We start from the raw sequence: 24,822 nt of genomic DNA on the forward strand, positions 1-24,822 counted from the left end.
CACTTGTTATTATTACCAGAGATATTCTCAAAATAAACTTGTCCGTTGAAATCAAATCAAGAGGAAAGCAAGATCTCCACTCGGTCGCATGAATCTGTGGCTAGATTCAAGAGTTGGAAACACTACGCTTCTCGCGAGCTGCTCTTCCTGGTGAAACTAGATGATATAAAATTCCGAGTTACATAACCGTAAGGGAGGGCGTTTTCATCGATTTCCTGTGTACAGCAACCTACAGTTGAATCTCACCAGCTAAATAAAGTAATAATAATAATAATTATTATTATTATTATTTACTTCTAAGTTCAATCTAAAATGTCTAGAGTATACTGTCAAGGCATGTAACCTATCCATTCAGATGTCTTGGGTCTAAATCTTTCTATACAGTACTGAATAGGGAACTTTATTGAAGATCTATTTCCTTTCAAATTACAATAACACTAATTTGTTAGAGCCAATAATTCATATATATCTCAAAAACATTTGAACACACTTTTATTACAAATCTATTTACACAAATGTATAAGCATTGTACATGGTTTGTACTAAGACTGTTATTATACTATGGACATTATAATTAAATATGCCCCTATAAATTTAAAATTCACAAATACCAAGGATTGATTTCTGGTATGTACAAGGAATATAATTTTTTTGCTCTGTCTTTTAACTAACAAAAAAATATATTTTCAACAAAAAGAAATCAGTCTATCATATCTTGAACATTTAGAAATAAAGAAGTTAAAAAGAAACATGCTTTATCCTCATTCAGGTAACCATTGCCTTTACCCATTTTTTACATATAAACTATAACAAAAGTTTCCCCAATAACAACTTTCAAAATGTGATATGATATGCATCATGCTTCAGTTTCCAATCTGTACATTAACTTCTAACATTACACAACAAGTCAGTTAATTTGACACACATCTTTCCAAAAACTTAAACAAACAACAAATATTAGGAAAAAAACATGGAATGTAACATCTGTCATTATTGACGTCAGTTAGGAAACAGTTTCTTTTTTACTGTATCATAGTAAACAGGCCATTCTCTACTAAGTGTGGTACATGTTTCATTAACAGCGGCATAAACAGATCTCCACAGATCCTTTGCATGTTCTGTCAACTTTTGAACTTGCACATCAGTAGTTATTGTGATGTATACACTTTTGGCTTTCTCCGTTACAGAACAACTAAATGAACACAATTTCTCTCTCAGTAATTTTGAAATTGGCTGAATATACACCATAGCTGATCTTCCACCATTCACGATGACTGGAGGAAGAATGGCAATTGTTGCATTGCATGCAGTTTCCAGCTTCGTCTGAACCATTCTGAATTTCACTTCATCCACATAGTAAAGAGCAACACCAGCAATCGCCATGATCAACATGCAAATCATTGTGGCATACATCAACCAGGATATGCACGAAAATACTGAAAGAAAAGAATGTGGTTCTCTGTAGCAAGTTGAAAACTGATTAATACAACATAAGATATATATATATATATCATGAGTAATAAAAATAAAGGCCATCACCAGATGGAATTATCTTTTTCTTCACATTCAGTGTTTGATGCCACCAGGAAAGCATCTGGTTTTCTAATCTCAGCCAACATTATTTTCTAGTAGTACCACTTTTGTCATTAACAGGGAACAGATTTATATGTAGTGAATATGGGTATAAATTGAGAATACCGGAAGTATCTCCGATTGCTTTCAAATTTGGTATACTCACTAATTTTGGCCTCATAATCACGAATCTGCAGTTAAAATTTGGCGGTCACGTCTAGAAATTGCAAAATGACCTTCTCAATTACTCCTATGATTCTCCATATAAAAGATATATGGAAAAGATATTAAGACATCTTCCTTTATTGCTACCAACGTTGCTCAAGTGTTGTGCAATAAGTGAGGGTGTTGATTTGTATGTGAGAATGCGTAAAGGTGGAAAACATGTGTTTGCCCCACGAATAATTTACGATAAGGTTTGGTTAGGTTAGGCAATCATAGTTAAAATTAAGGAAGATCGTAAACATAGTTTTGAAACGTTATTAATTGCAAAACATAGTTGTTTTCTTCATAAATCAAGGGTGTTTTCTCCGTTCATGGACCCACTTTTTTCGACTTATTTTGCAATTTCTAGACATGACCGCCAAATTTTAACTGCAGATTCATGATTACGAGGCCAAAATTAGTGAGTATGCTGAATTTGAAAGCAATTGAAGATACTTCCGGTATTCTCAATTTGCTCCTAAAAATGTGCTAAATAGGTAAATACATATATAGTTATTTTCACCAAAATATGGAGTTAAATATGGACTTAAAATTGTAAAAATTTACATTTTTAATAATGTAAGACACTACATGAGCTACATAAAATACAGTCTCGGCATTGTAACCGTGACTGTTTTGAAGCAAATCCATTGCTTCTGGTGTTGCTGTGGGGCATGCAACTACATTAGTAGCGAGGGTGGTATTAGCAACAGGCTGCTTGACTTATGACTCCCTTCCTATGTTACCAAAATAATGTTTGTAACAAAGCAGGATCCGATGCATGAGCCCTCTTTGTTGACAACAATTTACAGGAATTTCAAGTGTTTTACAATAGCAAAAACCAAACAGTTCGGAGATGAAGAAAAAACATTATAGTTCGGATGACAGAAAACTTACAATTAACAAAATTGGAGGGTACAAAAAAGATCATAAACTTTTATTTGTTTAATATTGCTTTGGACTCTTGTCAGTTATTCACAAGAAATTCACCCAACTCATTCGGTCACAAGGGGACATGTTATTACACGAATGTTGAGAATTGTTGTGAAATATGGAAATAATATGTAAAAATTACTAAAATATGTAAAATATGAGCCCAAACCTAATATATGTACAAATATGGAAAAAAAAAATTCGCATCTACATGTCATGATGCACAAAGATAATGCAAAATATAACTTATTTCAGCTTCACACATGAATATGTACAGTCAACTCTAGTACAACGACCTTTCACAGTTCCCGGAAAAAGGGTTGTTATTTCGAAGGGGTCATTATTGGAATTTGTACCAATTTTCAGCTTAAACGGAGCTCAAACAGACACAAAGATGCCTAGGAGACTGTAACATCATTTATCCTGGTAGTTATACAACCTGTCATGCACATGTGTGCACACGTGTGTTGTGAGAAGGAAAATAAAAGGATTTAAAATAATGTTACTTTCTTTCAATTGTGCACAGTCGTTGCTCTTCCAGGAAATTCTTACAATTCTAGTTCATGAGAAACCCATTTGCACTGAGACCTATAGAAAGGAAAACAATCTTTCGCTTATTGCAAGCGAAACTCGAAGAATCTTGACACCAGTCACACTGGCACCAGCAAAAGTCTGGAGATAATTGGGCAGAATGAATGTTGGATTTTATACAGGTCTACTGGAGCATTGTCTGTTCCAAGATTAACTGGTAAGATAAGATCTCTTGGGAGAAACAACACAACCTTTCTAGGCACCAGCCCCCCCCCCCCCCAACCAAAAAAAGGTGGGGTTGTAAATTTCGTTCTGGTTCGGCTGTGAAAATACATTGTAAAAAAAGTCACATTATCTTTGCTTCAACCAACTTCATAGTCACTCTCCCTCATTCAAGGGAGCAGTCCAAACTCCTTCCTCAGCTTGCATTGTAATCCAGCTTGAAAAAGGAAACACGCAACCTGCGATCTGTTTTCTTTTCACCCAATGCGTATTCTAGGACACATTAAACAGAGTCGCATTCGATAATCATTCGGGTTTTGAATTGGATTTCACTTTAAACTGTATATTTAGTCCCGATTAGCCCATCAGCATAAAATGAACTCAAAACAAAATTTATGAAACCTGTGCATATTCAGATATCAAAATGGGAGATCGTTATTTACTCTCATGTTAGGTTAGGTTAGAGTTGGTGTTTTAAGTCCACTTTATGCACAGTAAGGCTAATCAGGACTGGACCTACAGTTTAAAGTGGGATCCGAACCACTTGTGCCTCCACCGGGATCGAACCCGGGACCCCTTGATTACAAGGCAATGACGCTACCACTGCGCCATGGGGGAGGCCTTACTCTCATGTTAATCGACACTTTAATGTTGGATTTAGGAGTATTATCGATGTCAAAACATCCGCTCCTCCAAACGTCTCAGCGTCCATTCCTACATGGAACACTTTTTTTTTCTCCCACATGAATGGTTCTGAAGAAAAGCGGCGAATATTGTGTGCATTTCCTTCGAACACACTCAGAGTGTTGAAGTTTATTCTTGTGTCAGATACAGTTTTGCTTATCAGAAGGTGCAGAACATGAAGTTCTTTTATCTTGTTTTTCTCCCTGGAGATCGAATTTCGTTATCTTCAAATCAAAACAGCTTTGCGAGATTCAAAACAATGACTTTTTGCTTCGCCCTGGATGAGTCATTGCTGTTATCAGCAAATGACAGCTTTGCAGATGCTAGACAAAACACTGGCGCCAGCTGCAGCATAAAAACAAGGAAACCTGCTGGAAGTTCGAGAAACAGGTGGTCGAAGAGGCATTTTAAGATGTCGAAGACAGAACTTTTATCAGCAATGTGAAGAAAGAAATGACCCTTGCTTTACGTTTACTATGCAACAGACAATAATATGGGCAATATTTTCTATGCAGTAAATAGCATTAAAAAAAAGGGGGGCCTGAATTCTTCATTTATCACATTGCCCTGCACACCAGTGGCGGAGAATGAGCTAGGAAGGGGGGGATTTTTTTTTTTTTTGCTTGTCCTATGGTTTTTGTTCATTTTCACGAGTGTATCCAGAACTGGTTGCCCCATTTTGGACATCAAAGGAAAGGGAGAGTGGTCCACTACCACCCTCGCCTATAATCACCACATTTGCATACACGAGCAAGAAAATCGCAGTTGAAAAATTGGCATCACCACCCCACCCCCCCTACACCTTTGCTGAGAGGAAAAGAAGAGAGAAGTCACTCAGCCAACGGAACACTATTTGGCAATATTAAGACATCCACACAGACATGCAAGTTACATCGAAGTAAACTTTTGCGGAAGGTTGATTGACAAATCATCAGTGGCGTATCCTGGATTTTCATAAATATTATGGAATGGGGGATAGCATTATACACATTCAATAGTTCACGATTTGCACATTAACATTACTAAATTTTGCATAACGTAAAAAGTAATGAAATATGGATAATAAAGTTCAAAACTCACCAGGTTTGATGTCTGATGTGGAAGTCTTCATAAAATTATAAAATCACTTGATATTTATAAACAGTTTATATTTACATTGGAGATTCACAATTTAGGTTTGCTTGGCTTATGCAAATAACATTATAGTAGAGGCTAAATTACAATCAGATATTCAGGAACATAAAACCAGACTTAATTAAAATAATTTAAATGTGAATTCTGCTCTTCTGTTTTGAGTGGAAAATTCCCTTATAACATCTTCGTAAAATGAGGTCAATGCTTAATTTTCAGAAGCAGCTCTTTTTCAATGGATAATATACCAAGCACACTTAATCTTTCTTGCGATTGGGTTGCTCTAATATAATTACTAATTCTTCTTAATGCTGAAAAAGATCGTTACACTGATGCAGTTGAAGCTGGTATTGACAAAATGAGTGTAGCCAACTTGTAAGTTACACTCATAATGTTATGAATATTGTTCGTGTTCATATATGGTACTAGTTCATGTAAAGGTTTATTTCAAACTTGGTGGAAGAATAGAGAGCAATCAACACTAATTCTTTAGCTTTACAAAGTCAAATAATAATAATAATCGTGTATCACACCCTCTGTTTCATTTTCCATCATTTGTTAAAAATATGTCGGGAAAATACTGCACTAAGCCATGTGGAAATTTGAAAGAGGCCCAGAAATAAAAATAAAACCAAACTTCAAACTAAATGTGCATTGCACTGTACCTCCAAGGAAAAAAATCAATCGCTGCCACCTCTTTGTTCAACGAAACAACAAGCATACTCTTCTCTGTAGTTGTCACCTCACTGCATGCAGTCAACGCGAGGGGGAAAAACAGAGAGGGGAGGGAAGAAGCACGCGAGCAGCGCTTGCCCACATTAAAATCTTCCTTCGCTGATGTGGTCCATCCGACAGCTTGCTCTGCGACGACATTAATGAGCATTTCTACATTCTAATTTCTTCATATATGAGAAGTATTTATTTTACACGAGAGCGCTCAACTAAGCTTATTTTACATTTCTTGGATGTGAAGTGAAAGAAAGTAATAATTCTTTTCCCACAATTTACGCATGCGCCACATGCATCGCATGCACCCAGAATATGCCTCTGCAAATTATTAACTGGGTTGATGATCTTTACTTAGCCTATGTGGCTTTTATTATTTCTAACAGTTTCGCTTTCTTATGAAGTGTTACAGGGAACAAAGAACACGTTTTGAATGAAAGTGGTTACCAGAAGTTGTCGGCTACAAGGCCAAGAGTTGCTCACTCACGGGAACCTGCTGAACTCTAGGTCAGAGCTGGACAGATAGTCCAGACTTCCAAGCACCACGCAGCTGTATTTTGGAACATTCCTGCGATCTTATTTCTCAAGGTGGTGTATTTATAGATGAAAGAGCTTGACCTGCCATATACATACACAAAGACTGCAAGTCCAGCACAGTCATTTCGGTCTTTGTCACTGACATTGACTGTCACTGACACTATTGGATGAAAGTGAACCTCAACTTCATGACAATGAACAATTTTATCATATTCTAAATTTTCTTGCATTAAATCAATTTTAATCTTTTCATGAATCACTCAGTACCTCTGCTTGTCTTTGCAAAACCCAAGGCTGGTTCAAAAATTTGGACTAAGAATATTGATACAAGTTGAGACTTTGGTTGTCTCATTTATGAAGCTTTTTAATAGTTTCCAATTCTAAATTTAACATGCCATTTGATGTAATACATACACAAAATATATGAAGAAAGCCACTAAGAAACAAACAATTTAAAAAATGAATAAGCATTGAAACACAATTTTCTTTCCTGTAGAAATCATGTGTGTCTTATCAATCCTGTTTGTTTGAGGCCTCCCGATGGCACAGTAGTTGCATCATCATCTTGTAATCAAGGGGTCCTGGGTTCAATAGCCGGTGGAGGCACATAGTGGTTTGGATCCCACTTTAAACTGTAGGTCCAGTCCCAATTAGCCTTATTGTGCATAAAGTGAATTTAAAACACAAAATCACTCACTCAATTCTGTTTGTCAAACATTTCATAATGACCACAAAATGTTTCCGACTAAGAAGCTTTTAGTGTAACTTTGGACAAGGTCAAGGCTGTAAGGATGCTGTTTATATTTTAATGTATGAAATACGTTAAAATATTCTTCTCCTATGATCCAGATTTTGTACTGATGACAGGAACCACAAATTACCTGCTTGCGTAATGCTTATCTACTGCGAAAATTTCAATTATACAATAGATTGTTTTGGACAAACTTACATTTTTCAGATAGTGGAACTCACCCCAAATGCTAACATTTTTCATGAAGTAATGTTCAATTTCTGGCACACAACTCTACTTTTCTTTCACTCTCACCGCATCATGTGGTTTCATCTGGCCAAGATTGAGATTAAAACATGTTTAAAAAAAAAAGCTCGGTAAGTTCAAAACAAGAAAACAACTGTGTTGAACCATAGGTGGCCATTGTGATAATACAAAGTTTCTAATTAAACTTCTGTAAGATTATTTCCCTTACACATACTTAACTAGATACGTAGTTACTGTAATCCTAATACCATAGTGTTGATCCTCACTCAGTGACTCAATACACAGCCCAAGCCCCTGGAACTACAAACCTAAAAGTTTAAGGGTGTCTTCCTTTTATGACATAAGCAGCCATTAAGAATGAATGTTTGGAAATTCAACCCCTAAGAGATAAAAAATGGGTGTTAAGATTTTTTTATTATTTTATTTTGATACCATTACAGTCCAAAACTCTAACATAGAAACATGAAAATACTTCATTAAATTAGGCACACACAGGAGATGTGCTACATATAATTTTCAGCAAAAAAAAATGCAGGCTCGACCAGGACTCGAACTTTGGTCTCTGGCATACAGTCCCATTGCTCTACCACCTGTGTGCCTAATTTAATGAACTTACATCTCTATGCTGGGAGGAACCAGGCAATGTCGATGTCTACAGTATTTCAAAGGCAACATATCTCTTTGCGGTAGCACTAGCAGAGAGGATTCCATGGAGGTAAAACAGCAGAAAGAGAAAAATCAGGTGAAAGCAGGCCGGCTTGGTAGCTTAGTGGAAGAGCAATTTGCTGAAAATTCTATGTATGAAAATACTTATATACTTTACACATCTCAATAAGATTGTGGTTTGCAGATATGCACTTAGGGTTCCTGAGTAGCCAAACAGCTAGTGCTTTCCCTTTTGAGGTGAGAGGTTCCAAGTCTCATTCCCAGTTGGAACCCCATATTTCGGCGTTGTAAATAGATTAAATGCACATGGATTATAGATACACTTTGAGACAAGAAAAAACAAAAATACATACCAGTTGTTGATCTCCTTGAAATAGTCTTTGTCCGTTTGCTAGGAGTGGGGCTGCTTTCTGCTGGAGGCTTAGCAGTTTTTAGTGACTCAGTTGTCCCATTCTCTTCTGAATGCCTTGGGCCATTGTGCACCTTTTGTTCAGTTTTAGCATTTTTTGATTTTTTCTTCTTCTTTTCTTGCTTTTCCTTTGGAGTGGTAGTCTTAGCCTCTGAATAATGGAAGTAATAAGGTTATACTATAAGTACATAATAATATTTGCTACTATACCAGTTTTCTTTGGCACACTCTTTCACATGAGAGGAAACAACATACAAAGAAGGCTGTAAAATTGATCAAGAGATGGCATCAGCGTGTACATTTAATCAATTAGAGAAAGAAAATAATGGCATCACATTTTATCAAAGTACCACATATTTATGTAATGCGAGGTTGTACCATCAATTGTTGATGAAAAGCATCAGCTTAATGATTTTTTAACCATTTGTGATTGTGTGTAATGGAACGCTATGAATTTTTTAATTGCAAATGACACTGAGTCAGGCTGTAAATCTGTGAACATCAGCCAAAATAGTGGGAAAAGATATAGTCGGGCAGCTGGGGGGGGGGGGGGGGGGTGATGTGATGTGCCCCTGACCAGCTTTACGCCTTAAGTTTCCTCCAGGTACCCACTTTGTATGATGCTGGGTGGGTGCCGGAGCCGCTTGAACAGGTGGAAGAATCCCAGTTCTCCCCCGTGGGGGATCGGACACCCTAACAACTGAGCTTCTGCAGCTGGATGGTAAATTCTGAAATTAATTGTTGCCAAGCTAATAGAAGTTTTGTTAAGGTTCTGTTAAGCATTGTCAGTGAGTGATTTGTTGTTGTAAAAAACTTTATGTGCAAGTGAAGGGGAGGAAGTGAGAAGGTTGTTCCAGCAATCGCAAAACAGTGTGTAAAAAGCCAACCAGCACCATCTCTTGGCATTAAATATTAACAACAACAATAGATCATCGAGAGGGCAGCAGACATACAAAGGATAGTTGTTCACAACGCAGTGTACTTTCATGTATTTTTATGTATATTTACAGTTCGCTCATGCTTTATATACAATAAAGAAACGTATAATCAGTATGCAAGTGTTTTTATCATAATCTTGGCAGTACAGATGCACAACAGTCCGGAACTGCAACATTTTGGTTCTCCAAATCCAGATGCAGCGAGATTGAGCACACCATGGATGTTAACCGTCGCATCGCAGCAGCAACAACAAGGTAGGTAGTGAGTGCATGCAAGTTTCGTCAATTTCCTATTCAATTACATCCTCACACCCTATGTGTTACTCTGTGTTAGTGTTCAGTGAAGTGTAAGTGAACTTTCAATAGTGCAATGAACATTTCCAGTGCATCAGTGTCATGACAAAACAGTTTGAATTTCTCAATAGCAACAATGAATGCAGACAGACTGAAAGAGCTTATCGTTAAGCAGGGACAAGTAAAGGCTAGAGTTACGTGTTTCAGAGCATACATTGATAGCCTCACAGAAGAACATGGAATCGCACAATTAACATTACGTCATGAGAAATTTGTTGAATCGTGGAAAGAATTTGAAAACATTCAGTCGGAAATCGAACATTTGAAAGATGAGTCATTACAGGAACAGGAAGGTTGCCAAAAGATATGCAGGACAATATAGCAGTGAAATTGCCAGTGATAAACCTACAGTTATTTCATGGACATTATGATCAATGGTTGCCTTTTTTTGATAAGTTTCAAGCACTAATTCGTCATTGCAAGCTATTCAGAAATTTCACTAGTTGCGTTCTTCGCTGCGACTTCTAGACAGCATAGTGAAACATTTACATGCTTTAAAATCGGTTGGTCAACCAACAGAAAATTCGGACGCTCTTCTTTTTCATTTAGTCACAAGTAAATTAGATAGTGTTACTCATAAATAATGGGAAGAAACAATTCCACGTACAGAACATCCGTTGATGTCAGAACTCATTCAGTTTCTGCAACAAAGTTGTCAAGTTTTAGATGCCATAGATAACAATCGGCCCACACAAAGTAAACCTCAGTTTCGCAACAAAGGCTCTTATTCTCAGAAGAGTGGATCGGAAAGTAAGAATACGTTCAAAACAAACGTTCATCTTTCATACAATGAACCAAAGTGCAGGTTTCGTAATCAAGCACACTTCCTTTATCAGTGCTCTTTGTTCAAAACAAAATCAGTACCAGAGAGAATAAAGGAAGTAAAACTTATTTCACTTTGTCTCAATTGTTTGAAAGCTGGACACAGATATGAGACATGCCCTTCAGGTAATTGTAAGATTTGCAATTCAAGGCACAATTCCTTACTGCATATTTCTCAGCAGTCATCATCATGCAGCACTTCATCATCATCATCATCATCATCATAAGTCGTTTTTCTCAAACAGAAAACTACGTCACTCCGAGTGCAGGATGGAGAGATACAGAATCTGTTACATGTGTAACACAGAATACTCAGAAACAAACAAACGTAATGTTGTGTACAGCAGTTATTTACATTAGTCATGCACAAGGATAGTTGGCGAGCGCTTCTCGATTCGGCATCACAATCAAACTTTATATCAGTTCAAGAATGGCGCAAATGTTGAAATTGAAAAGGACCAACAGGGTGTCTCACATAATGGAATAGGCGCATCAGAATCAAAGGCATGTCACAGCATTCAAGCCATTGTCAGATCAAGATTCAATGCTTTATTCTGTCACATTAGAAATCACGCAAGAACTGCCAGCACTTCCAATTATTATTAACAATTGGAATATTCATTTCACAGATCCACAATTCAATACACCTCAAAGATTAGACTTACTGATCAGAGTGGGAATATTCTTTGATCTGCTTTGCATAGGTCAAATACGTCTTGCACCAGGATTGCCAACTCTACAGAAAACAACTTTCGGTTGGATCGTGGGAGGTAAATGTATGTTGTCTTAGCATAGAAGAACAAATCGAGGATCGACTGCAAAGATTCTGGTCACTTGAAGAATGCAACACTAAGCCTAGCTTATCTGCAGAAGAGCTTGCTTGTGAAGAAAATTTTAAGGCTAATTTCAAGGGAGATGAAACTGGAAGATTTATTGTTAGATTGCCAGTAAAGGACAGCATAAGCAAATTAGGTGATTTGAAGGAAATAGCAACCAGAAGATTTCATTTAATGGAGAAGAGGCTCATCAAGAATCCAGAATTGAAAGATGGTTATGTCAATTTCATGAACGAATATGAAAGTTTGAACCATATGCAAAGTATTGAGGAATGAATGTCACATTTCAGAATGTTTCTTGCCTCATCTTTGGGTTACCAAAGAAAGAAGCTCAACATCGAAGCACCGTGTTGTTTATAATGCATCATGCAAAACTTCCAGTGGATTATCACTCAATGATATTCTAATGGTAGGACCCACAACACAAGATGACATATTCGCTATTGTCACACGATTTAGACAACACAAATACAAACTTACTTGTGACTCAGAAAATGTATAGACAAATTAGGATTCATTCAGAAGATACTTGTCTGCAGAAAATCCTTTGGCGTGATTACCTCAGAAACCTCTCAAAACATTTCAGATATCAACAGTGACATATGAGACAGCTTCAGCACCATTTCTTGCTACTAGATGTCTTGAACAAGTTGCACTAGATGAAAAACAGGACTTTCCAAAGGCTACAGAAGCCATACTCAGAGATTTCTATGTTAATGATCTTCTAACAGGTTCCAATACAAAGGAAGAAATATTAGAATTGCAGAACAGCCTCATTGCATTATTACAACGTGAAGGATTTCAATTGAGAAAATGGTGTGCTAATGACCCAACATTATTGTCTCACATTCCAGCAAAACATCAATAAACAAAACAGTATCACATTGACAAAGCACAACAAACTATAAGGAGTTTAGGATTATTATAGAATCTAATCACAGATGAATTTTACTTCACAATAAAAGATACAAATCGAAATGAAAGAATTTCCAAATGATCTGTTTTATCCACCATTGCTGGTATCTTCGATCCATTAGGAATAATAGGACCAGTCAAAGCAAAGGTATTTCTTCAGCATCTGTGGAGACTTAAACTAGATTAGGATGAAACATTACCATCATCACTGCATTCAGAATAGGATCACATTCGTAAGGAACTACCACAGCTAGAGAAACATCATGTACCCAGATGGACAATGACCGAATCAACATCAGAAGAAGAGATACAAGGGTTCAGCGATGCATCTGAGCTTGGTTATGGATTTATTTACATTAAATGCAGATTCAAATGGACACATCACGTCTACTTTACTTTGCTCGAAATCTCGCATTACCCCTCTAAAAACTCTGTGGAGCATTACTTCTTGCCAGACACACACACCGAAGGTCACAAAAACTCTGAAATGGACAGGAATCAAAATTATTTTATGTTCAGACTCTACTGCTGTACTAGCTTGGCTGAAAGTGCCTTCATCACAATCGAAAACTTTCATAGCCAACAGAGTGGGTGAAATACAGAAACTGACAAGCAGTTATGAATGGAGACATACGAACTAAAGACAATCCAGCAGATCATATTTCAAGAGGCTTGTTACCATCACAAATGCCAAATGCTAAATCTTGGTGGCATGGACCATCATGGTTAACAAATGAACTTATTGAACACAATGAGATTGCAGTTGAACCTCAGGAAGTGCCTGAACAAAGGAAAACTAGTCACATTAACAACTACAAACTCATTTGAGTTACTTGAACGATACTCCACATTAGAACGATTACAAAGAGTAACATCATATTGTATGAGATTCGCTCACAAGTCAAGAAAGTTACAGAACAAATGACAGTTTGGACCATTGACAACAACTTAACTGCAATCAGCTATTACATGCATAATAAAACGTACTCAACAACAAAAATCCAGACTGACTACTTTGATAGCTGCAAATGAGCACAGAAAACTACTCCATGCTGGACCTCAACTTCTGCTGATGTCACTAAGACAATCGTATTGGCCCCTCAGTGGACGAAACTTAACGAGAAAAACAAACCGAACACATTTGAACAGCTGATGGGAGACTTTCCAAGTAGATCATTTTTACACAGAGGTGTAGATTACTGCGGTTCATTTTACATCAAAACTAACAATCATCGTGGCAGCAGACTAGAAAAGGTTTACATCACAATTTTTGTCTGTCTGGCTACAAAGGCTGTGCATATCGAACTAGTCAGCAATTTAACCACAGATACATTTATTGGAGCATTGAAACGATTCATCTCTCGATGAGGAAGATGTGCTAAAATTTTATCTGATAATGCAACAAACTTTGTAGGTGCAAAACGTGAATTACGGGAGTTACAAGCATTGTTCATGTCACAAGTTCATCAAGAAAAGGTTCAGAAATGCCTAGTTTCTGACAACATTGAATGGCAATTCATACCCCCAAGATCGGCAAGTATGGAAGCCCTCTGGGAAGCTGCAGTGAAGTCGCTGAAGCATCATTTGAAAAGGATAATAGGAAACGCCTCATTCACGTAGAAAGAGACTTACACATATCTAACACTTATCAAAGCTTGCTTAAATTCTAGACCCTTGACTCCTTTAGCTAATGACCCGAACGACCTTAACCCTTTAACCCCTGCTAATTTTCTAGTTGGTGAGGCACTCACTACCATTTCAGAACCTGATTTGAACTTAATTCCAGTGAATAGACTATACAGGTGGCAGCATATGCAACAGTTATATCAACATTTTTGGAACCGGTGGTCACGTGAATATCTCACAAATCTTCAACAATGATCCAAGAGGAAACCGAAGAACACAAATCTACGAGTTGGAAACCTGGTCTTACTCAAAGAAGACAACCTTCCCCCTTTGAGCTGGAAGTTAAGAAGAATCACCGAGCTACATTCTGGAGGTGATGGACTTGTTCCGGTGGTGTCTATAAAAACAATCCACGGCCAGACGAAGAGAGCAGTCGGAAGACTGTGCCCCCTTCCAGTGTAGTGTAGTTAGTGTAACTCAATTAGGTTAAAGGCATGTTCCATCAATCGCAAAACAGTGTGTAACCATGTTCCATCAATCGCAAAACAGTGTGTAAAAGGCCAACCAGAACCATCTCTTGGCGTTAAATATTAACAAAAACAATAGAACATGGTTGAGCAGACAGCAGAGACATGCACCAGCACGAGAAAGGATAGCTGTTCACAACTTTCATGTATTTTTATGTATATTTACAGTTCGCTCATGTTTTATATACAATAACGCCACATATAATCAGTACGAGAGTGTTTTTATCATAATCTCAGCGGTACGGATGCACAACAGTGTGGAGCCGCAGCAAAGGTATTTCCGGATTCCATTGTGGATCAGGACAAGCCATGGTAGCCTAAAAGGCAGTTAAAAAACTTAATTTTGGGCATTTTTCGGAATGAAGGAGAATTTGTACAAATATTTTGCTCCATTCAAGAAAGCCAGGAGTACCATTTTGATACATGGATTTCGCAGGAAAACAGACTATGATTTTGTGTGATGAAACGATCTCCTTATATGAATGTTGGCTTCACTTCAAGCTAAGGAATTAGCATTTGCTCTTACGAACTAGTGGAAGGCAATGGCAGAGTGAAAGGTTTATTTTATAAGTCATGGTTCACCATTGCAACATTTCCAGTAGCCATGATGGAATACAATTTTTCCATTGGTTGCAAGGCATGTTTGCGAGGTTAGAGCATAATAAAGATCTCTTCCACATAAGCGTAACGTTGCATCTTGTGATTAATAATCGGTACGTAACTGGCAGTCACAATTATGAACTAAAGTTCAGTGTAACATTACTTTAAAACCAAACATATACATGTGCTTTATTTATTAAAACGTATGCAATCCATATGCAGTTGTATCGTATACTGTTGCACGTTGATTCAGTGCCATTGTAATAGTGTTGTAATAAATAATTGTACAAAGACAATGCCTTTATATTCTACATAAAAAGAAGAATTTTACGAATGTCTGGATTAGTATAAAAAGTTTCGTATTACTTTGGATGAAAGTAAAATATATGTAATGAGTGAATAAACGAGGGGATCGCCAATATTTTCTGAGAGCAGCCAAATTTAATGCACATCTAAATGCCATTAAAATGCGGGTGATCTAAGCTACCGCATAAAGCAGCTCTGGAGCTCAGCCAGCCTAAAATAAATTTGTACCTGGGGGCAACCTTGGGGGGTAAAAGCTGCCCAAGTGCGGTGCTGATATCATCACCTCCAAATTGTAAGAGATCAAAGAGTATGTGGGATAAAGATGGCTGGAGCATGGTGCTGATCACAAGATCTTCCACATCCCCTATAGTATATGCATCATGGCATGGGGAACTTTAAATTCGCCTTTTTCTCATTTGAAGGGGGGTTTGCTTTCTCATGCCCCCCTATGGTATCATCACTAGTCTTGTAAATACTGAAGAAAGCCAAGTATTGCTGCCCTTACATTCTTGCTTGTGTGGAAATGAGCCCCCTTACACTAGACACCTTAACCAATTAACATAAAGGCGAAAAGAAATCTGCCATCTTCATTCCTCTGAGGTCTAAAATTACGCAGTTCCTCTTGAACCTGAATGTGCGTATTCAACGAACATAGCGTACTGCAAGTAAAAAGAGAAAAAGACTTGAGCCGGTTTTTCATTCTTTAATGAAAAATTCTTGCTCCTATGTCTGAAGCATTGACATGGCAACATGGGAGAGTGTCAAGCAGTGATTCCTCCTCCCCCCCACTTCCTACTTTTCTTTCTGCAACTTGACCAGGGCGCTCCACCACCTGTTCGTCTCCCCCTTCCTGTCCCTACCTACCTACCCAGTCGGAGGGGTGTCTGCAAGCAGCAGGCAGCTGGCGCCAATGTTTCGTCTCCTGGCTTCAGAGCCATGACTCATTCAGTCTGAAGGGAAGAAAAACGGAAGTGTTTTGAATCTACTCTCAGAAGGTTGTTTTGCTTTGACGAGCAGCAGACACAATGCGAGAGTTAAAAAAAGACGAGATAATTTTTCTCTTATTCTGCTTCTGATAACCGCCTTGAAAACACAGAGCAGTGCAGGAAGGAAATGCACGATGCTAAGAATGATATAATCCCTGTTTTCTTCAGAACCATTTACATGCTGAAAATAAATCACGCAATATTAAAACGTTGTAACATAATGATGAAGTGTGTATTACTCACTATCAAATATAAAAGAGTAAATACCTAAATAGTATCAAAAATTCACAACTTACGTGAGTGAATATAATTTTATCCAAACTACGTTTCGGAGGTCAATACTTCCTCCTTCTTCAGGTCCACATGAATATCTAGACACCAGCCATGGTGTCACGTAAAAAGTGTTATATAGGGATATAGGTTGAAGGCTAGGGTAAAAACACTTATAAAAATCCTTGACTCTGACAAAGTAAAAGTTCCTGTGTTCCTAAAAAGCCCATACAAAAATACTAAAAGGTTAAAAGCAGGTCCACTGCAGCAGCCCAGGAATCCAATTCAGCTGTGAAGCAAAGCGTGTGGGAAAAAGTCTCCGTACACAGAGTTGAAGGTTACCTCCCCTCCATGGGACTGATTCTCCTCAACTCTCATTTCGCCAATCCAATGAAAATTCACGTTCTTCCCCTGCAGCTCGAAACTTCGGCTGTGACATGAAAATCTAACTCAGCATAATCATTACCAGCTTTACCCCCCTTTTTAAGAAAATGGACACACCCCTCCTCTAAATTGCCCTCGTCTCTATTAAGTTTATTATCATTTCCGGTGCATATATGTGCAGCCTCATATACATTCCGGTCTAATTTACTACTACTTTTTTTAATAACTTCCCTTTTTAGGATTCTATGTTTACTTTCAATTATGTGTTCCGAGAGGCCGGTTTTAGTAATCCCTTCCCTAATTTAAGATAAAAAGGGAAATTAAGAAAAGCATAGAAACTAGTATCACCCTGGGAAGTGAGGAGAAAAATACACTCCTAAAAAAGGTTAAAGAAGGGAACATTGCTACCGCATTCAGTATTCTAAAGACCCATAAAAATGGTATCCCTCTTAGATCCATCATTCCTACATATGAACACCTGGGTTATGGACTGGCTAAGAAACTGATAAAAAGAATGAAGAAAATTACTGGGAGTACCCAATTTAGTGTTAAGAATTCAGTTGAAGTCAAAAACTCCATTGAAGAGTTGGAAATTGGGGAGAAGGATGATAATATCAGTAGTTTTGATGTAGTAAATTTGTATCCCAGTGTAAAAAGAGATAAAGCGGGGGACTGCCTTCAGAGGTGGTTGTTTGAGGAAGAAGTAGAAATTTTAGTGGCATGGGAATATGTTAGATGGTTTTTCCTCATAACTAGTTTCAACTACTTTTACGTTAACGAAAAGATATTTAAACAGAAAGAGGAGTTAGCAATGGGCAACCCAATAACCGGCCTCGTGGCTAATATCATCATGCATTACATCGAAAAAGCTGCCTTAGACCAAGTAGTGGGAAGTTTAGAATTCTATGGTAGGTATGTTGATGACATCCTCATTATTGGGAAGGAAAAGGACCAAACCTTGTTTTCACTGAAATGGGAAAACAAAAGGAAAGGATAAAATTTACTAGGGATGACCTAATCAACAAGAAGATTAATTTTCTTGACCTAAGTATAACAAAAACTGATTGCGGAATAATGACGGGTGTATTTCATAAGCCCCTTACAGGTGATTTATACATAAACAGGAGATTTGAACATTCATGTAGAGTCAAATATAACATTTATCTCAATTTCTTTATTAGAGCCGAAAGATTGTGTAACAACAAAAGTGAGAAAGAGAAAGAAATAGCTTAGATAAGGGGAGTGGGCTTGAAGTACGGATATTCAATCTTGGAGATGAATAGAATCGCTAGGAAAGCTGAGAGAGTTGTAAGGAATGAAATATCCAATATTGGCGACAGGAAAATTAAAAAAGAGGAGGGACGGAACAATGGAGTTTGCTTTGTCGGTATTCCCTTTCATAAAGGAATTTCGGAAAAAATAGAAAAAGCCATGAAAGAGTATGGTGGTAAATGTGGAGCAAAGCCTCCTGTAATATTGAGAAGTATTTTACTGAATATAAGAAAGGGGGGGAAGGAGACCTTGAAGGGCAGAACGGTGTTTACAGAATTGTGTGTGAATGCGGGAGGGAATATGTTGGACAAACCGGAAGGAGCATGCGAATCCGATGGAGGAGCATGATAAAGATATTAGGGAAGGGATTCCTAACACTGGCCTCTCGGAACACATAATTGAAAGTAAATATAGAATCCTAAAAAAGGAAGTTATTAAAAAAAGTAGTAGTAAATTAGACCGGAATGTATATGAGGCTGCACATACCGTGCGTTCATTTCAATCTTCAGCCGAAAGATCGGGAGAAGCGTGGCGGGCGGCGCTGACGGAGATTTGCAGCCTGTAATGCCCGCTTATTTTTATGGACGTATGCAGACATTTATATAAATATTGCAAAACGAGCACTAACCTGTGTTATAAGAGTACGGTTTTAATTTTAGTAGCTTAGTGGCTGTATGTGCTGATGATTTTGACACGCCCATCTCCTGTGAAACACGGTGTAGAGGTTTGTTTGGAAAACGTTCTAACGCTGCACCAATTTCATCGAATTTTGCTTCGGTTAGAATCCGTCGTTTTTACTTAGGTGTTTTAAAATTTAACGATCCAGTTTCTCGTAATTTAAGGACAAGATGTCTAACCGTATCTCCATGTGGAGGTGAAACGCCAGGGAATTTCTGTACAAATTGCCTACACATGTCTCAACACGAGTCTATTTTCACGTAAGTGTCATACATAAAAGTTCTTTGTTCTAACGTGAACCTTACGGCTGGCATTCCAATCATCTCACTGACACAACACACTACAAGCAGTGGACCTGCTTTTAACCTTTTAGTATTTTAATATGGGCTTTTTAGGAACACAGGAACTTTTACTTTGTCAGAGTCAAGGATTTTTATAAGTGTTTTTACCCTAGCCTTCAACCTATATCCCTATATAACACTTTTTACGTGACACCATGGCTGGTGTCTAGATATTCATGTGGACCTGAAGAAGGAGGAAGTATTGACCTTCGAAACGTAGTTTGGATAAATTTATATTCACTCACGTAAGTTGTAAATTTTTTATACTAGCTATTTAGGTATTTATTCTTTTTTAAAATGTTGACGGGAAGACAAAAAAAAGGAAACAAGTTATTTGCAGGGAAATTATTGATGGAAGGGGTGTTTGCCCTCCACAAGACTTCTAAATCCAATAATAAATCATCGATAATATGGATGTAAAATAACACTCAGTGACATGCCCAAGGGGGGGGGATGATGGGGTCATAACCCCCCCCCCCCCCTTTGGCCAGTATTTCTGGGGAAAAAAAGGAGAACGTCATAGGCAGGAAAAGATGGTAAAGTGAGGGCTGACTACTATAAAAAGTTTATGTAACCCCATCCCCTTTCGAAAATCCCGCACGTGTCACTGATAATTTCTTGTGACTTCTAAAAATGCAAAAGTTTGACAAAGCTTGTTTTGTTGACTTCATGATGTTAGACTGATTGGGACTGGATACATATGCATCTCAAAGTCGAATCTGAACCATTCCTCATGTCTTCGGGATACTTTGATTGCAGTATATAAAGATGCTTGATGTCCGGCTATAAATAATCACCTACCCCTCCAATAACTGGGTCTTTAAAAAAACTAGCAACCATGTTTACAGACTAAATGGAGACCCCACACAATCAAATGAATCAACTGAACCTAACAGGTGACAGTTAGAAGCAGTCATCCACCATCCCTACCCTACGAAAGTGGGTACCATTAATACGTCATTGACTTTCACAGCAGGTCTTGCTTTTTTCCTTAGAAATTCATAATCATACATCTATCCCGTTGTTAAAACAATTTTTGATATAATATACCCCTAAAAAGTCAATTGTGTAGTCAATACTGACACTTCAGTTTCCCCCTCCCATATGCTTTCCTGCTTTTTTCGTTCCCATTTTACATTTTTTATTTATGGGCCCATGAAAAATGTAAAATTGGGGTTTGACTGTACCAGTTTACAGAGTAAAGGTCAGAATTTTTCGAGCCTTGTCCCCACATAAAACAGCGATGGGGTTCATCCAACATCAAATATAAGGGTATCTGGGAACAACCCTGGGGAGGAAGGGGTGGGGGCATAAAGGCAGAGTGGTGCTGATCAGATCACCTCGAAAATGGCAGAGATCAAGAATGTGTGTCAGGCCCTACACCCACATCTCATAAATGTGTCTTCATGGCACATGCACAGGGAACTTCACCTTATCTTTTCCAGAGTAAATGAAGACCACACACAACCAGATGCATAAATTGAACCTAATAGGCAGCAATTAGAAGCAGTCATCCACAAGCCCCTACCCACGAAAGTGGTTCATGTTAATGCACCACTGATTTTCACAGCATGTCTTGCTTTCTTCCATTGGGAATTCATAGTCATACTTCTTTTCCATTGTTAAATTATTTTTGACACATTATACTCTCAAAATATTCGATCGTGTAGTCGTTTCTTACAGACACTTGAATTTCACCCCTCCCTTATGCTTTCATCGTTTCGACTTGTCTCACATTTTACATAAAATTGGGGTTTCACTGCATTGACAGATATTAAGCTATTTAGTATTCCACTGCAGTTTATGCATCAATTTACTAGTTAAGCTTAAAAAAAAAAAACATTGGAATATTAAAATAGTTGAAGTTTAATCACAAAATATATTCTTTCTCACAACAATGGTGAACTTTGCTAAAGTGTTAACATACCCTGTGAAATAATCAAACTATGGAAAAGTATTAGCTGCTGCAGATATCAATACATCAATATCAATTAAGTCCTAGTCTAAATGTTTATTACTTCATCATTGTATAAAGGTTCAAGATCATTCCACGTTACCTTTTGCCATTTGTTGCTGCCTCTTAAGGCGTTCCACTTCAACTTGCTGGCCTAGATCTTTCAAGAACTGCACAACTTTACGAGCACACTGCTGGCACTGAGAAGAGTCCAGGCACGGCCCTGCAATATCTGCCAGTGCTGGTACCAAAGGGTTGTTCTTCAGATCCAGCCACTTCAAATTTCTCAGCTCACCAAAACTCAATGGCAGGCGTGCAATCTAAAAACAGAGGAAAAAAGTTTTGATTATATTTTGTTACTCTCAATATGATCAGTGATTTGTAATTTTTAGGGATTGATTGATAAGAAATTGTTGCTGCTACTCACAAAGTGCAGATGTAAAGATTTACAAAAAACAAGCTGATACAAAGTTGCTGATGTTCCACGAAGACCCTGAATGGTTCATGCATTTCCTTCATTAACACATGTAATCAGTAGAGGCACATATTTTTGGTAAATAAAAAAGGAAAATTTCGGTACAAAAACAGTCAATTTCGGGTGCAAAAGCTGTAAATAAAATGAAATTTTGCTGTTATAGTGGAAAAAAGCAGCATATAAAATGACATTTTGGTTTTAAAAATGTGAATATAATCTCAAATTTGATTTAAAAACTGAACTATTACACAAAACAAGTGTATCCCTTCTAATAACACATTAAGTCATTACCAGAATATTAAGTTTATTCCTTTATAAAGGGGTCCATTTTTGCTTCTCAAATGTTTGCAGCAGAATTAATCAATTTTACGTGAATTGCATAAATCACAGGATACTTCAGACTTCAGAAAGTCTGTATATAAATGGTAAATTTCGTGTTTAAGATTCTATTTTGCATTTTACAGTTCATTTCATGACAAAACAAAACCCTCTGGAACAAGTCGTTGTTTGTAAAAATTTTGTTCCAGACGTAGCACGACAATTTTGAGGGGCACGTCGTGGAGTACTTTACAAATTGCCTTAACAAGGGGGGGGATTTCCATGATCCCTTGTAGAGTAAAGCTGGAACATGTTTCAGCATTCTGGCTCGCAAGCTGGCGAATGCTGTCAGGATACTGGACACGCTGCCAGTCGTTCCTGGTTCGACATTTTCCTTTCGGGTTTGGGAATGCCGAATTATTCCCCTTGGCTGTTCTCTGGCCGACAGCTGATAAATTTCGAATTTGTGACAGGTTTAAGTTAAAGGTAATATTAGCTTAGATTTAAGATAGGAATTTTTTTCCGGGAAAGGATTATTTTGATCCAATCTTTTTAGTACAACATTCAAGAATAATATTTTGCCACTCATGATTTTAAAATGTCATTATCAATTGAAATATACTTAAACTAGTAATAAACTCTTATATTATACCCATTAAAATATGACTAAAATGCTAATTCCTAGTGGAAAAATATAAAAAGAAATATGATGAGAATAGCTTCGTGAAAGCTACCATGTTTATTCCAGAATCTAGAAAGAAAATAGGATAGTGCCTATAAAGCAATCGGAATTTTAATTTATTTTTGTCCCCGTAAAGTACCAATGATATATGTCGTGATTCGATTAATTGAGTTTAATTCATTATTGCTTGTTGTGAGTTACTATTTGACAACGTTCTAACAATCTGGCAACCTGTTACAGCCTAAATAATTTATAGCCGTCATCATTTCTACTTACAATAATTTTCCTGCTTCAATTCTGCATGTCTCCCTCGACCGGAGTTTTGCTGGCCAGATACCTGATCCCCATAACGGGAGAGGTGCGGAGGGGAAATTCTTAAGTTAGCAAAATTCTTCGTCCGGTCGTAGATTCGAGCCCACAAGATATGTAAAGCTGTGTAACTGAACTCTGGCCGCTGCTGTGTTTCTCAGATGCCGTTGAAATGTACCCTTTGCATCAATAATGTATTGCTTGCATCTACATCAATGCCTATGTCCTTAACATGCTTCTGCGTTTCACTGTACAATGACAATGAGGAAATAGATTCGTTTGCGTATGTATGCCCAGTTTGTTTATCAATTACTTCTAAAATACATGATGATTTGATGTGAAATACTGGTCGCTAGTAACTTTGCTTGAATGTATTGCTTCTTCAACTTTACTTTTGATGAGAAAACCAGTCTTGTTCATTTAAAATGAAAATACCACATTACTATAAGGACATATAAAAATGAATTTAAAGCTAAACGAGTAATAATGTTATTTTTCGCCTTGCACTTATTTTCCCTACTGGTTACATTTACTTGTAGAAGCCTGTTTAAACTTTGCTGTGTAAAAAAAAAATATTATTTTAGTCTCTTATGTTACTCATAGTGTGCAAGTGGTCATTAAAAATGTACTTAAATACAAAATTACATGGGAAACAATGCTAATTTAAAGTGTACCATCCAAAAAATAAAATAATTAATCTATAAATATGCGATAATTGCCTTATATTATGCGAACATCACTAAAAATGAAGAATCTATCATTCTCTCTATCCATTCTAAAATATGCTTAGCATATTATTGTAGCAAAGCTTAAAACTAAAACCGTTGTGGTTTAACCATAATCATTCTGTGACAGCAAAATGGATTTCCAGGACTTTGGTTGTGATCCAATATCCTACAAAAATACTTGTTATTTGGGCACAATAAAATCTTGTCGTCGACGTACAGGGTCCGTTTTGAAAGCATCCGAACTGTCCGCAGCGCGGCGTGAGAATTGGTTGAGGGTTCGGGTAAGCTGCACCAGGTAGCAGTGGGGACCTTAACCTACAAAACAAGGCCTCGCTCAGTTGGCTGCGAGCAGTGGTTGAGGTGCAATCGCTTGTGTTGTGTACATGGAAAAAACGTCGTGTCGAGAATTTGCAGTTGGTGGATTTGGTGAAAATGGAGCGCACTTTGGAACAGCGCTACGCTGTGAAATTTTGTGTTAAATTGAAAAAAAAAACTTTACGAAGACTTTAACCATGCTACGGGAGGCTTACGGCGAGGAACTGATGTCCCGCACGCAAGTTTACACATGGCACACGGCGTTCAAGGAAGGACGGGAGGTGGTCGAGGACGAACAATGCTCAAGGAGGCTGTCCACGTCAAAAACGAAGGAAAATGTGGCCCGTGTGAAAGCTCTGTTAGACAAAGACAGGCGTTTAAGTCTCCAGTTGATTGCAGAGGAGGTAGGACTGGCGAAAATGCAACTTTTTGAAATTGTTACGCAAAATCTGTGCAAAAATGGTTCCGAAGATTTTGACGGACGATCAAATGCAGTGTCGTGTGCGAATTGTCCGCGAAATTGTGGAACGTGTGGACGGTGACGAAACATTTCTCGACCGAGTGATTACCGGGG

The 24,822-nt window shown here is 37.7% G+C and overlaps 1 protein-coding gene across 1 annotated transcript; it reads right to left on the reverse strand.

Moving 5' to 3' along the window:
• Nucleotides 1-475: 475 nt before the first annotated feature.
• LOC145991678 (uncharacterized) lies at nucleotides 476-24,447 on the reverse strand. The gene is made up of 4 exons (XM_083127740.1): nucleotides 24,433-24,447; nucleotides 21,525-21,741; nucleotides 8,557-8,763; nucleotides 476-1,436 (listed from the first exon to the last, which is right to left on the reverse strand). The coding sequence occupies exons 1-4, from the start codon at nucleotides 24,445-24,447 to the stop codon at nucleotides 1,000-1,002; spliced, it is 876 nt and encodes a 291-aa protein (XP_082983866.1). The 3' UTR covers nucleotides 476-999.
• Between the last annotated feature and the right edge of the window lie 375 nt (nucleotides 24,448-24,822).

Source organism: Lepisma saccharinum, chromosome 8, assembly GCF_977018435.1.
Source record: "Lepisma saccharinum chromosome 8, izLepSacc3.1, whole genome shotgun sequence".
Taxonomy (NCBI): domain Eukaryota; kingdom Metazoa; phylum Arthropoda; class Insecta; order Zygentoma; family Lepismatidae; genus Lepisma; species Lepisma saccharinum.